This window comes from Sturnus vulgaris, chromosome 13 (assembly GCF_052056855.1).
Source record: "Sturnus vulgaris isolate bStuVul1 chromosome 13, bStuVul1.hap1, whole genome shotgun sequence".
Lineage (NCBI taxonomy): Eukaryota > Metazoa > Chordata > Aves > Passeriformes > Sturnidae > Sturnus > Sturnus vulgaris.
In genome coordinates, this window is record NC_142255.1 from 2348434 (window position 1) to 2361970 (window position 13537).

At 58.8% G+C, this 13537-nt stretch overlaps 1 protein-coding gene across 1 annotated transcript; it reads left to right on the forward strand.

Moving 5' to 3' along the window:
- Nucleotides 1–549: 549 nt before the first annotated feature.
- Nucleotides 550–10408, forward strand: CSK (C-terminal Src kinase). Its single transcript, XM_014879245.2, has 13 exons — nt 550–669; nt 5004–5079; nt 5236–5349; nt 6129–6241; nt 6802–7021; nt 7256–7349; nt 7429–7494; nt 7642–7741; nt 7873–7963; nt 8698–8771; nt 8877–9072; nt 9249–9335; nt 9435–10408. The coding sequence occupies exons 2-13, from the start codon at nt 5065–5067 to the stop codon at nt 9615–9617; spliced, it is 1353 nt and encodes a 450-aa protein (XP_014734731.1). The 5' UTR covers nt 550–669; nt 5004–5064; the 3' UTR covers nt 9618–10408.
- The last annotated feature ends 3129 nt before the right edge of the window (nt 10409–13537 follow it).

Sequence of the window (13537 nt, forward strand, 5' to 3'; positions counted from 1 at the left end):
CGTTATCCCCACTGTCCCCGCTGTCTCTGTTATCCCCGCCGTTCCCACTTGTCCCCGCAATCCCCGCCGTTCCCGTTATCCCCTCTCTCCCCGCTGTCCCGTACCCCTGTTATCCCCGTTACTTGCGCTGTCCGGTATCCCCATTATCCCTTCTATCCCCACTGTCCCTGCTATCCCCTCTATCCCCGCTGTCCCCGTTATCCCCTCTATCCCCGTTATCCCCTCTATCCCCGTTATCCCCGTTATCCCCGCTGTCCCCCCGGTCCCGCCATTCCCGCTGTCCCGCTCTGCTGCGCTGCCGGCGGTGGCCGCCAGGTGGCGCCGCGCTCCTCCCGGTGCCCCCGCCCCGCAGCCGGCGCGGCGCTGCTGGCGCATGCGCGCTGCGCTCGGGGCGCTCCGGTTCCGGGCGCCGCTCCCTCCGTCCCTCCTTCCTTCCCTCCCTCCCTCGCTCCGTCCCTCCGGCCCCGCCGCCCCGGGACCCCCCCGCGCCCCGCGCCCCTCCCCGCGCCGCGCTGGGCCCCGCCGCGCTCCGGCGGCGGCGGCGGCGGCTCCGGCTTCCCCCGCCCCTTCCGCCCCCCCCGTTCCCCCCGCCGGCCCAGCCGAGCCCGGAGGCCCCGGCGGCGCCGCATGGAGCAGCCGGCGGCGGGCTGAGCCCCAGCCCGGAGGGAGGTGAGTGCCGCCGGGGGGAGCGAGCGGGGCGCGGACAATGGGCCGGGCGGGGATGGCGATGGGGATGGGGATGGCGATGGGGATGGGGATGGGGGGGTGCGGAGGTCCGGCCCCGCCTGACCCCCGGTGACCCCGGCACGGCCGCTCCCGCCCCGCCGCGGTCCCCGGGGACCGCTCACCCCGCTCTCCATCCTGCAGGGATCCCCCCCTCCCCCCCGCAGCATCCCCTTGTTGGGGCGGGGGTCCCGAGCCCCGCCGGGGGTACCACCTCCCCCTGCCGCTGCATCCCCATCCCGTACAAAGGCCCGCGGGAACGGGGGATTCGGGGAGAACGCGGGCGCCCGGCTGTTCGGAGGGATTGGCGGCGCATTGTTGGTTTGAATGTTTGAAAAATTTGGGGCTTTTTTTTTTTGGCTTTTTTTTTTGGCTTTTTTTTTTTTTTTCGGGCAATAAGGCGGCGGCGAGTTATTTATAGCCGCGGCTGTTGCTCGTTGGTGTAGCGAGAGCGAAAGGGGCTGTGCCGTCGGGCGGAAAAAAAAAAAGAAAAAAAAAGTCCCCCGAAAAATCATAAACGCGGGGCGAAAAGTCCCCAGGGAGGAAAAAAAAGAAAAAAAAAAAAACCAAAAAGGCAAATCGGAGGTGTGAGGGCTGGGGAGCTGGAGGAGGAGGAGGATGGCAGCCTTCCTCCCGGGACAGCGGTTTGTTCCCAGTGCACCCACGGCCCCATCCTGGCAGGGAGTGTCCGGAGATGTCCCCGGAGGGATGCGGGAGGTTTTGGGAGCATCCCCATCCTCCCTGATGGAGCATCAGCAGCATGGCAGTGATGGAGCCGTGGGATAACCCCTGCAAATCCGGGGAGTTTTGGGGTGACTCTTTGCCCTTTGACTGCTGCCTCCCCCCCAGCTTCTCGGTTTTGAGTGAGCGTTTGCCAAAAAATCCCTTCCATGCCCTCCCCCTACTCCACATCCTGTCCCCGTCCCCAGGTGACAGCACCTGGGCAGGGGATAGTGGGGTGATTTCCGGTGGAAAATCACCCTGAGGAGCTTTCTGTAGGATAAAGGAGGACCTGGAAAACCTCTCTGCAATGGGAGCAGCTTCTCTCCAGGCCTCCACCTGTCCCCCTGGTGCCTCCAGCTCTCTGACCAGCAGCATCTTCTCTTTCTCTTCTAAAAGAATTTAAAAATCCCTGAGAAAGAAGCAGCCCCCCTCCCTTCCCCCCCTGTTTTTGCAGCAGGGGCTGGTTTGGGGGAGCAGCTCCGAAACACTGCGAGCTGGCGGGTGAGATGAAGGAGGAACAGTTTTTTTTCGATTAGAGTAATCGTGGGTGTTCGTTGTAATAACAGCAGATAAGATCTTTCGGGGACAGGGAGGATGTTGCTTCGTTTGGGGTTGGTTTAGGATTTTTTTGGTTGTTTGTTTTTTGAAGTTGAGAGGACTCCATTGGGAGATGGGTGCACGGGAGGGGGTGGATGGTGCCCACACACCTGTTCCCACTGGGAATGAGGCTTCTCTGCCATTCAGCTTCACTTAGGCAGAGTCCTGCTGGTGCTGGGCAGGTGCTGCCCCCTCCCCTGGCTGGGTTGGAAAGTGAAACACAGCATCTTTCACCAAGCTCATCCCACTGTGATGCTGCTCCTCAAGCAGGATTCGCTCTGGGGGGTCCCAAATTCCTCTCCCAACCTGCCCGTAGGTCTGGCACAGCTCGGTTTTATTTTGACTGATGAGAGGAGCAGTGTCCTCAGCTCATTTCCCGGTGCCCTTTGGATTATCAGAGGTGTTGGCTGTCCCTGCCCTGCCCCACTCCCGGCCTTCTCACAGGGAAATAATGCGGGAGCAGGGTGGGGATGGAGCTGGGAGGATGAGAGCCATCCTTGGGGCTCCTGCACGGAGGATGCTGCCCTGGGGAAAACGAGGAGGTGAGTTTTGGCAGAGGGTGGGCTCACCTGAGCACATCCCGAGCCCCAGTTCAGGAATGGGGAGCTTGCAGAAGGAACAAACCCAGGAAACAGCCAAGCCCAGCACTCGGCTCAATCAGCTGGGCAGCTCCCCTGGCTAATTTTTTTTAATTATCATTAATTTCTTTCATGTGCTGCCGCACATCCTCCTCGAGGAGAGAAGGGGCGATGCCCGTGTTTTCCCAGAAGGCCCAGGATGCTGCTTTGGAGCATCTCCACGTCCTTCTCCCAGGCCAGCATCCCGAGGGATGCTCGGGGCCGGCCCGGGGGACGCGCGGCAGGAACCGCTGGCTGTCACATGGGGCCTTCGGGGGGCTCCTCCTCCTCCTCCTCGGAAAGTCTCGGCTTTGAGGCAGAAATGATTGAAAAGAAAACGAGGCTCAGAGGAGGAAGGCCTGAGTCGGGCTGAGGGGCAGCCCCTGGTGTTGTAACCACCTCCCTCTTTAAAATTGGAAGGCGAATTTATTGTGTGTGGTTATAACAATGCCACAGTCCGGTGCCATGAATGTCCACGATCTGGGGAGATAAAAAAGCCTGGCCTGGCTTTTTGGTGGGGTTTGCTCAGGCAGTTTCCTCTTTAGCAGGAAAAAAAAAAAAATTCTCTTTATGAAAGCAAGCAATGAATTTTGTATCCTGGCTGCATTTATCAAATATAAATGCTGGTGACATCCGTGAGCTGAAAGCCCAAACGAGCCGGGATTGGGAGGATTCAGCTCCTGCACGGGGTGGGAATCGTGGGATCAACCTTTGGGCATCCCTTGTGCTGGCTCCAGGGTTTTCCAGCTCCCTGCTGCTGGTTTTTGGGTATTCAGAAGTAAGGCCTGGCCGGTGGGAAGCGCTGACTCAGGGCTTTGGGCCGGAGCTCTCTTTGAGCAACACTCGGAACCAGCCTGTGCTCGGTGTCCCCACGGGATGGGGAACAGGGCTGAAAGCCCCAGCGGTGGGAAAGTCCCTCCCTGAACCTCCTTCCGTGCTTCAGCTAAATCCCTCCACAGCCTGACACAGTGGAGGTCATTCCCTGGTTTTCTGGTGCCACGTTTCAGACCCCTGGCTGAAATTTTTATTCCATGCCAGGTGTAAATCCAAAATTTAAGCAAAAAAAAAAAAAAAATCAGCTTGGAAGGGCGGGGAGTTGGAGCTGGGAATGTTCTGGGAGGTTGTGCTCCCAGCTGGAGGGCTCTGCCCTCCCCTGGGCCCTGGCACTCCTGGCAGTGTCCCCAGGGTGCCATCAGGCTGGGCTTGGGTGTCATCTCCAGCTTTTCCCGGGCTGGCTGGGAAAGAAACCGAGCACCACAAACTGTGGTGATGGGAACCCCTCAGGTCCCCAAAATCTGTCCTTGGGGTGAACATCCCAGCCTCGATTTCTCCTCTGTGCTGCCAAAATCAGATCTGTGTGCTCGCCCTGGGGGAAGGTGAGGAAGGTGCTCACTGGCAGCGTGACGCCTTTTCCGGAACGCTGCGGGCACGTGGTGGAAACAGGGCCATGTTCTCACCACACTCTTCCTCCCCACAGCTCTGCCCCTTATCTCCTTCCTCCTGCCGTTCTCAGCCTTGCCCCCCGTTTCACTTCCTCCTTCCCAAAATACTCCCGGCTGCTGACGGCAGGGCTGGCGCTGGTGACCTCAATGGAGGTGATGAATTCACAAATATTTGGGTGGGTCTTGGGGGTCGCTTCGTCTGTGTCCCCCTCTGTCGTCCCCCCCCCCAGCCCAGCATGACCCCGGTGCCCCAGCCCAAGAAAGCCTGGTTTGATTCTGGGGCTGGTGACTTCATCCCTTGCCAGGGGCTGGAGCAGAGGGAATAAAGCTGGGTTTGTTCCCCTCCCACACACCCATCCCAGAGCACAGCACCCCCGGGCACTGCGTCCCCCTGGGCTTCAGGAGCTGCACGTTCCACAATCCCAGTGGGTTTGAGCCTGCAGGGAGTAGCTTTGGTTTATTTCTTTTGGATCCCAGGCCTGGGAAGCTCTCAGGGCTGGATGTTTCCATGTGTGGGTCACCAGGGAGAGCAGGGTTCTGGCTGTGTAGCCTGGGAGAGGAGTGGGCTGGGACTCCTGGAGCTCATCCCTGTTCCCTTCTCTGGGCATCTCCACCCTTCCATGCTGTGCTGGACTCCTCCGTGGTGGAGATGCTGCACTCAGAAACTCTGTTCTTAAGAAGCTGTATCCGTGCAAATGCCTCCTGATCCGGGTGAGCAGCTCTGTGCAGGGGCTGAGCAGGCCCAGAGTTTTTCCCTCAATTTGGGGACATTTTGGAAGCAGCACCTCGGGCAGGACCTGTTCTTGGCGGGAGAAGAGATGCTCAGCTGGCCTGAGAGCATCCTTCAGGGATGCTCCCACCTCATTCCTGCCGTCTCAGCCACCCTTTCCCCCCCGTGCAGGTCTCATGGTACCGAGTGACGTGTCCCCATTGTGAGAGTCGTGCCCCAAGCTCCTGAGAAGATGTCAGGGATGCAGGTGAGCTCTGCGTGAGGAGAGGCGGGGATGGAGCCATCCCGGGGCACCTGCTTTGAATAGAGCCCATCCGTGAGGGGTGTCCCTGAGGGTCAGGGGTGCCAGGGGTGGGTGACACGCTCAGGCAGGGCTCTGATGTCACTCCCTGCTCCTGGCCAGGCCGTGTGGCCGTCCGGTACAGAATGTATCGCCAAGTACAACTTCCACGGTACCGCCGAGCAGGACCTGCCCTTCAGCAAAGGAGACGTCCTCACCATCGTCGCTGTCACCAAGGTGAGCTGTCCCCTTGCCTTAAAAAAAAAAAAGTTTTAGATCGTAGATTTTTGATTTTTTTCCTCCTAATGGCACCACGCTTCCCATTTTTGAGACTGGTCTCAGGGGTGATGTTTGGTGCCTCAGCATCCCCTGGGATGTTGGTGAAGGGTGATGAGAGAACTGCTGGAACAAATCACTACAAATCAGGGAATTTGGCCCCTCCTGCCACCACCGTGCCTCAGTTTCCCCACACAGAGATGGTTGCTCCTTCCTCTGGAGCTGGGCCTGGAACTGCTCATCCTGGATCCCTCTAAGTGGGATTTTGGGGCTCTCTCCATCAGCAGCAGCGTGGGCAGAGGGGACAGGCTGAGTGACACCCCGTGGCTCCCGAGTGACACCCCGTGGCTCCCGAGTGACACGTGCCAGAGGCAGTCCCTGGTCCTGCCGGTCCCGCTGGGCAGGAGTTGGGCCACCAGCTCTGTTAATTAATTCCTGGCCTCGTTAGTTAAGGACTCTCCGAAATTCGAGCGCCTCCCGGGAGGTGGAGGAGGGATGGGAGAGGCAGCAGTTCTGGGCTGCACTCCAGGGAAGGAAAAGAGGGGCTGTGGTTTGGGGGGCTCTGGGATGCCTGGCAGCTTGGGAGGGGGATCACAGCAATCATTGGGGTTTGGTGGTCCCAGCACCGACCCCCATGCTCTGCTCATCACATCCCTGCAGCCAGCGAGGGTGTGCAGGGGTGCTTGGGGAAGCGCCTTGGGTGGCCACGGGCTCGTTGTGACACCCCACTGTCCCCACAGGATCCCAACTGGTACAAGGCGAAGAACAAGGTGGGCAGGGAGGGCATCATTCCTGCTAACTACGTCCAGAAACGGGAAGGGGTCAAAGCTGGCATCAAGCTCAGCCTCATGCCGTGAGTATCCAGCCAGGCCCTGCCGAGGTGGCTTGGGCTGGAATGTCCCCTGTCCCAGCAGAAGGGACATTCCTGACAGGGCACAGCGAGATCAGACGGCAAAAGGGGCAGTAACGTGGATTTGGGGTTGGGATTTGCTGGTGGGGAGAGCTCTGAGTGTTGTGGGAACTGCCTGCAGGGCTGGGAAGGTGATTGGTGGTTGGGCTGTGTTTTAAATTGGATTTTTTACCCAAGGCTGGGGATGTAAAGCCTGCTGGGAGGAAAAGGGAAGGTTGGAACAGGGTCTGTACAGGAGGGATGGGTTTGATGTTCCTGCTGGAACATCCCAGAGCTGCCAGTGACTCCCAGTCTGGAGGAGGAACCTTCTGGGGCTGTGTGGAGGGGCTGAATCCCAGCTCGGGGCCGGGAGGAGGGGAGCAGGATGCTGGAAGGAAGGAGCCGTGTCACGGGGTGGGTGGGGACAGCGAGGGTGTTCAGACAGGGACAAAAGCTGCTTTACATCCGAGCACAGCCCCGCAGGGATGCAGCCACCCTCACCCTGGCCTCCGTGTGCCCTGCAGGTGGTTCCACGGGAAGATCACACGGGAGCAGGCGGAGAGGCTGCTGTACCCCCCCGAGACGGGGCTGTTCCTGGTGCGGGAGAGCACCAACTACCCCGGGGACTACACCCTGTGTGTCAGCTGCGAGGGCAAGGTGGAGCACTACCGCATCATCTACTCCTCCAGCAAGCTCAGCATCGACGAGGAGGTCTACTTCGAGAACCTCATGCAGCTGGTGGAGGTGAGACCTCGGCTGGCATCCCCGGGGGCACGCACGGAGGGGGCATCAGAGCGTGGGAGGCGGCTGGGATGGGGATGCTGGGGATGCTGGGGACACAGGGAGCGGCAGGAGGGACAAGGACCCGTCCGTGGCCTCGTGCTGCCACCTGGTGGGACCTCGGAGCCTGGCACCGCCGGCCTGTCACCCACGGTGTCACCCCACGGTGTCACCCACGCCCCGCCGTGTCCCCCCCAGCATTACACCACGGACGCAGACGGGCTCTGCACACGCCTCATCAAACCCAAGCTGATGGAGGGCACGGTGGCAGCACAGGACGAATTCTCCCGCAGTGAGTGGCCCTGTCCCCCTCCCCTCCCCTGCTGGGGACCCACCAGCACCCCCTCACTCCCCGTTGTCCCCCCCTGCAGGCGGCTGGGCCCTCAACATGAAGGACCTCAAGTTGCTACAGATCATTGGCAAAGGGGAATTCGGAGGTGAGCCCGCTGTCCCCAGCCCGTGGTGGCCCTGAATGTGGGGGGGATCCTCTGTAGCGCCCCCCACCCCGCCCAGGGTGCTGGTGGGGCCCCAGGAGGCTGGGATGCTTCCCAGTGCCTCCTGTGCCCGTCTCTCCTGGCCTGCAGACGTGATGCTCGGGGATTACCGGGGGAACAAAGTCGCCGTGAAGTGCATTAAAAACGACGCCACAGCGCAGGCCTTCCTGGCAGAGGCGTCCGTCATGACGTGAGTGTCACCGCCACTGGCGGCACAGTGTGAGGGAGGGGACACCTCTGTCCCTGTGAGCAGGGCTAGGGGGTCTCTGATACCCCCCCAGGAGCCCCAAACCCAGCCCTGAGCCCTCCTGTGCTGTGCAGGCAGCTCCGACACAGCAACCTGGTGCAGCTGCTGGGGGTGATTGTGGAGGAGAAGAGTGGCCTTTACATCGTCACCGAGTACATGGCCAAGGTGAGACCCCCACCCAGACACCTGGCCTGTCCCTTGTCCCCCCCATGCTCCTGTGACCTCACTCTGGCACAGCTGGGGCCGCACTGGTGGCTGGAGGGGACACGTCCCATGTCCCATCGCTGGCTCCCAGGGGGGTTGGCATCACCAGATCTGCCCTGTGAGGAAGGGACACGATCCTTGTGTGCTGCCCCTGGTTAAGGGACATCTGCCCTGGCTCCTGCCCCTTCTTAAAGGGACATCATCCCTGGGTCCTGCCTCACGAGGGAAGGACATCATCCCTGGGTCCTGTCCCACAAGAGAGAGACATCAGCCCCAGATCCTGCACCATGAGGGAGGGACATCCTCCTAGAGTCCTGCCCCATTTAAAGGGACATCATCCCTGGGTCCTGCCCCATCTTAAAGGGACATCATCCCTGGGTCCTGCCCCATGAGGGAGGGACATGATCCCCAGGTCCTTCCCCAGAAGGGAGGGACATCCACCCAGGGTTCTGCCCCATCTTAAAGGGATATCCTCCCTGGTTCCTGCCCCATGAGGGACGGACATCATCCCTGGGTCCTGTCCCACAGGAGAGACACATCAGCCCCAGATCCTGCACCATGAGGGAGGGACATCCTCCTTGGGTCCTGCCCCATTTAAAGGGACATCATCCCTGGGTCCTGCCCCATCTTAAAGGGACATCATCCCCCTGTCGTGGCCCTGCTGACCCGGTCTCTCTGTCCATCCCTGTGTCCAGGGCAGCCTAGTAGATTACCTGCGGTCGCGCGGGCGGTCGGTGCTCGGGGCAGACTGTCTGCTCAAGTTCTCCTTGTAAGTAAGAACCGTGCAAGGCCTCGCCCACCACCCTGCCCCACCCCACCCACGCTTTGGGGCCACCCTACTGACCCCCCCCCGTGTGCTGCCCACCCTTCCCAGAGATGTCTGTGAAGCCATGGAGTACCTGGAAGCCAACAACTTCGTGCACCGGGACCTGGCGGCGAGGAACGTGCTGGTCTCGGAGGACAACATCGCCAAGGTCAGCGATTTTGGGCTCACCAAGGAAGCCTCCTCCACACAGGACACGGGCAAGCTGCCTGTCAAGTGGACAGCACCAGAAGCACTTAGAGAAAAGGTGGGTGAGCAGAGAGGGATGTGGTGGAAGCTGCAGGAAGGGGGAGCATTCCAGGCTGCTCCAAGGATGCCACTTCCCGCTGTCTGACCCCAAAACCAGCTGCCCTAAGGGTGGGGAAGATCCCTTGCCCCTCATCCCACAGAGCTTCTGTCCCCTCCCTCCCTCCCTCCCTGCAGAAATTCTCCACCAAGTCGGACGTGTGGAGCTTCGGGATCCTCCTCTGGGAAATCTACTCCTTCGGGCGAGTGCCTTATCCGAGAATTGTAAGTGCTGAGCACCCGCTTTGGGGCTGCATTTCATGGGGTGGAGCTGAGCTTCTGTTTTTGGGGGAAGCCCTTCCTGACACCCCAAATGTCCCCCAGCCCCTGAAGGACGTGGTGCCCCGCGTGGAGAAGGGCTATAAGATGGACGCTCCAGACGGTTGTCCGGCCGTCGTCTACGAGGTGATGAAGAAGTGCTGGACCCTGGACCCCGGCCACCGGCCGTCCTTCCACCAGCTCCGTGAACAGCTAGTGCATATCAAAGAGAAGGAGCTCTACCTGTGAGAGGGGGGGCTCTGCCACCCCACAGCCGCAGGGGACCCACGCTTGGGGAGGGGGGACCAGGGTGTGGGCAGCCCCCCCTGCCCCACCACGGCACCAGGAGGGAGCCCCGGGGGTGTCTCCCCCACCTCTCAATTCCCCCGGTTGCTTCCAAACTTCCAAATCTTTCAGTTTTTATTTTTATTTTCCAGGTTTGGGTTTTTGTTATAAATTTTTTTTTTGTGTGTGTGTCCCACGCTCTTTTTTTTTTTTTAATTTTTGTGGGTGTTTTTTTTTTGTTGTTTTCTCCGTTTTTGGGGGGTGTTTATTGTTTTGGGGTTTGTTGTTTTTTTTTTTTTGTCGTCGTTTTTTTATTATTTCAAGCAGGGCCCAGCTGAGCATTGGGCGTTTTACTAAAGTACGAATCTTATTTTTTAATGTAATTAAAAGAAGAAAAAAAAAAAAAGAAAAAAAAAACAGAGAGAAGAAGGTTGTTAAAAGGAGAATAATAATAAATAAACCAATGAAACGGACACATGAAAAGGAAACCCCCAGCGACAGAAGTGATGGTTGACGGGGAGACGCTGGACTCGGCCGCGTCCCCGCCAGACGCTTTTTTTTTTTTTTTTTTTTTTTTTTTTTTTTTTTTTTTTTTTTTTGGGTTGTTTTGCTTTAAACTCGTTGCAATGTTTGCATGCTGTCTCCAGAGGCCTTTTTTTCCAGTCCTGTCCAGTGCTTTATTCTCATGTAATGCTACCGACTGTGAGATTAAAAAAACTGTAATAAAAAAAAAACCATTCCATACGGACGCGGCACACCCCGCCTCGGCCCCCCTCTGTTCCCAGCAGGTCCTGGCAGGGGAAAAATGGGGATAGACCCCCCCCATTTCCTCCCCAAATAGGTGAGGATGAGCAGCATCCTGCCTGTGAGAGCTGCTGAGGTTGTGACAGTGGTGAAGCTGCCAAAGCTCTGCTTTAGTCCAGGCTTTGCTTTGTGATGCTCTGAGCAGGCATGACAGGGGATGCAGTTTGGAGCCGAGTCCTGACCCTCACTGCGTGTCCCAGCCAAGGGGCTGAAGCCACGTGTGCAGTGAGACCCCCAGGTTGTCCCTGTGGAGTCCCTGGTGGAGGGAGCCGGGTGGAGGTGGCGTCTGGCAGGTTTAGAATAGTCCCCCTCATCCGCAGGGAATTATTCAGCGTTAAAGACGCGCTCAGCACCGGCTCTGCTCTGCCGGCTGCCTGCTTGGAGCTCTGCGCTGCTCTGGATATCTGGATTGAGAGGCAGATTCCCCTTGGAGGGGGGTTAAAGGGAAAAAAGGGAGTGATGGGACGGGGGTACAGCTCAGGGGTGTGTGGGGTGGGGAGATGTGCTGCTGACCCCCTTCCCTGAGACCCCGGCGTGCCTGGAAGGGAAGGGACAGGGATGAGGGATGTGATGTAGCTCCATAGGGTTTCCTCTTCCCTGGACTCGCCCTCCTCTCCTTGTCCACATCCCCCCCCCCCAGCCCGTTCCTCTCAGTGCTCCAGCAGGGCCCAGCCGGATAAGCAGCTTTACTTTTTGGGCTTATGAAGATTAAAGTCATTTACAGGCAAAGCCTGCAAGAAACGGCTTTGGGAATGGTGAGAAATACCCGGAATATTCACGTGATGGGAGACAGCAGGGAGGGGTCTGCTCCTGTCCCCCACCGTGTCCCCTCCTGTCCCCTTGCCCTGCTGGGGATGGACACCTCCCAGCTGCCAAAAAAAGAGGGGAAACCTCACCCAGAAGTTGTTTAGATCTTAGGTTGTTAAGATTTTGGATTTTCCTCCAAATGGCGCCACACTTCCCATTTTTGAGACTGTGCCTGGTCTCAGGGGCAGTGTTTGGTGCTGGGATGTAGGTGAAGGATGCTGAGAGAACTGCTGGAACAAATCACTACAAATCTTCACTCCAAATCAGGGAATTTAACCCTGCCCAGCCCCTCCTGCCACCACTGTGCCTCAGTTTCCCCACACAGAGATGGTTGCTCCTTCCTCTGGAGCTGCTGGAGCTGGGTTTGCTCATCCTGGATCCCTCTAAGTGATTTGTCCCAAGGGATTTTGGGGCTCTCTCCATCAGCAGCAGCGTGGGCAGAGGGGACAGGCTGAGTGACACCCATGTGCTGGCTCGCATCATGTCGCCTTCCTCCTCCTCTTCCTCCTCCTCCTCCTCCTCCCTTGGGCAATGAGATGGGCACTGGGCCCAGTTGTGTCAGCTCCATCCTGCCTCAAATTCCCGGCGTGGATCAGCAGCAGCAGCGAGCAGGGCAGGGCGTTGTTCCCACGGCACACAGGGACCTCTCCTCGGTGTGCCAGGAGGGAACAGGGACACGGCGTTAAAAAAAAGCTCTGGAAAATCCAGTTTTCAGTCCAGGCAGCTCTGCTGTCTCTCCTCTCCACAGCAGCTCGGGATCCCAGCTGGATCAGGACAGGGATGGGGAGAGCTGGGGTTTGGTGTGTGGGACCTGCCGGGGGTGCAAGGACCATCTCCAAAGTCACACATCCTTTGCTTTTCCATCCCGACCCATCACCTGCACCCCACACGGACTCCTGAGCCGAATCATCCTTTCCAGCACCAGCCCTGGCTCTCCTGCTCCCCACAGATCCTCTCTCTTCCCCATTAGGGCTCTTTCCACAAGTTTTGGCTCTTCCCCGTGTCCCCACACCCCTCCTGCCTTCCTGCCGTTACCTGCAGAGAGCCTTCCTCTCCCTGAACACCCCAAAATCCCCTCTCCCTTCAAAGGACCCCAATTCCAGCTGCTCGCTTCTCATTTCCGCGGGTGGCAAAGCCTCCATCCCAAGAGGAGAGAGCGCAATGAGCCCCTCAGCTCTGTCGGTGCTGCTTGGGGCTAATTACCAGCGCTAATTATGGCCCTTCTGCTCCATCCACAGGCTTCCCAACCCCTGGCTTCCTTCTCCAGCATCTGTGCGCTGCCGGCACCTCCTCCTCCCCCTGCACCATCGACTTTATCACAAGGACTATTTTTAGCGCCGTGTACAAAGCCATTCCCATCACCGTTCCGTGGCGTTCACCTCTCTCTCTCTCTCTTTCTTGTGCCTTTTTTTTTTTTTTTTTTTTTTTTTGAGGGTTTTTTTTTTTTTCCCCTCCTCCTGAGCACTCCAGGAAACGAAGGCAAGGCTGGGAAGATCCCCCGTGGGAATGGTGCGTGTGTGCGGCCGTGTGTGTGCTGGGGCTGGCGTGTGCCTTTGCTCGGGGCTCGCTCTGCACCAGCGGCGCGGAGCAGCACATGCTCTCCCCATGTGCCTGTTTACGTGCTCTGTATGTCTGTCCGGCCGCATTTGTGTCACGGCTCGGCTGCAGACACCGCCGTGGGAGCCCCCCCACGCAGCCCCCAGCACCTCCCTCCTCTTCCTCACCTCGCCCAGCACCCCTCCTCCCGTGGGGAATTGCAGCTGCTGTGAGAGCAGCTTCTCCTCCTGTTCTGCCAAAGCTCCCACGGCACCCCAAAACCTCTCTGTGCCCTGGGACAGGGGCTGTGTGTCCCGTGTGACAGGGCCGCTCTCACCCCAAAACCTCCCATCCCTCGGGATGGGGGCTCTGTGTCCTGTGTGAACATTCCCGCTCCAAACCCCAAAGCCCTCGGGATAAATGCTGTGGATGACAGGATCAATCCCACCCCAAAACCCCCCAAATCTCCCATCCCGAAAGATGGATGCTCTGAATGACAGGACCATTCCCACCCCAAACTCCCCATCCCTCTGGATGGATACTCTGGATGACAGGACCGTTCTCATCCCTAAACCCCCATTCCTTGGAATGGGGGCTCTGTGTCCTGTGTGAACATTCCCACCCCAAATCCCTCATCCCTTGGGACGGATGTTCCCTGGACCATTCCCACCCCAAACCTCCCAAACCGCAGCAATGGTGAGTCTGGGCAGCCCCGTGCTCATTGACACGAAGATGAG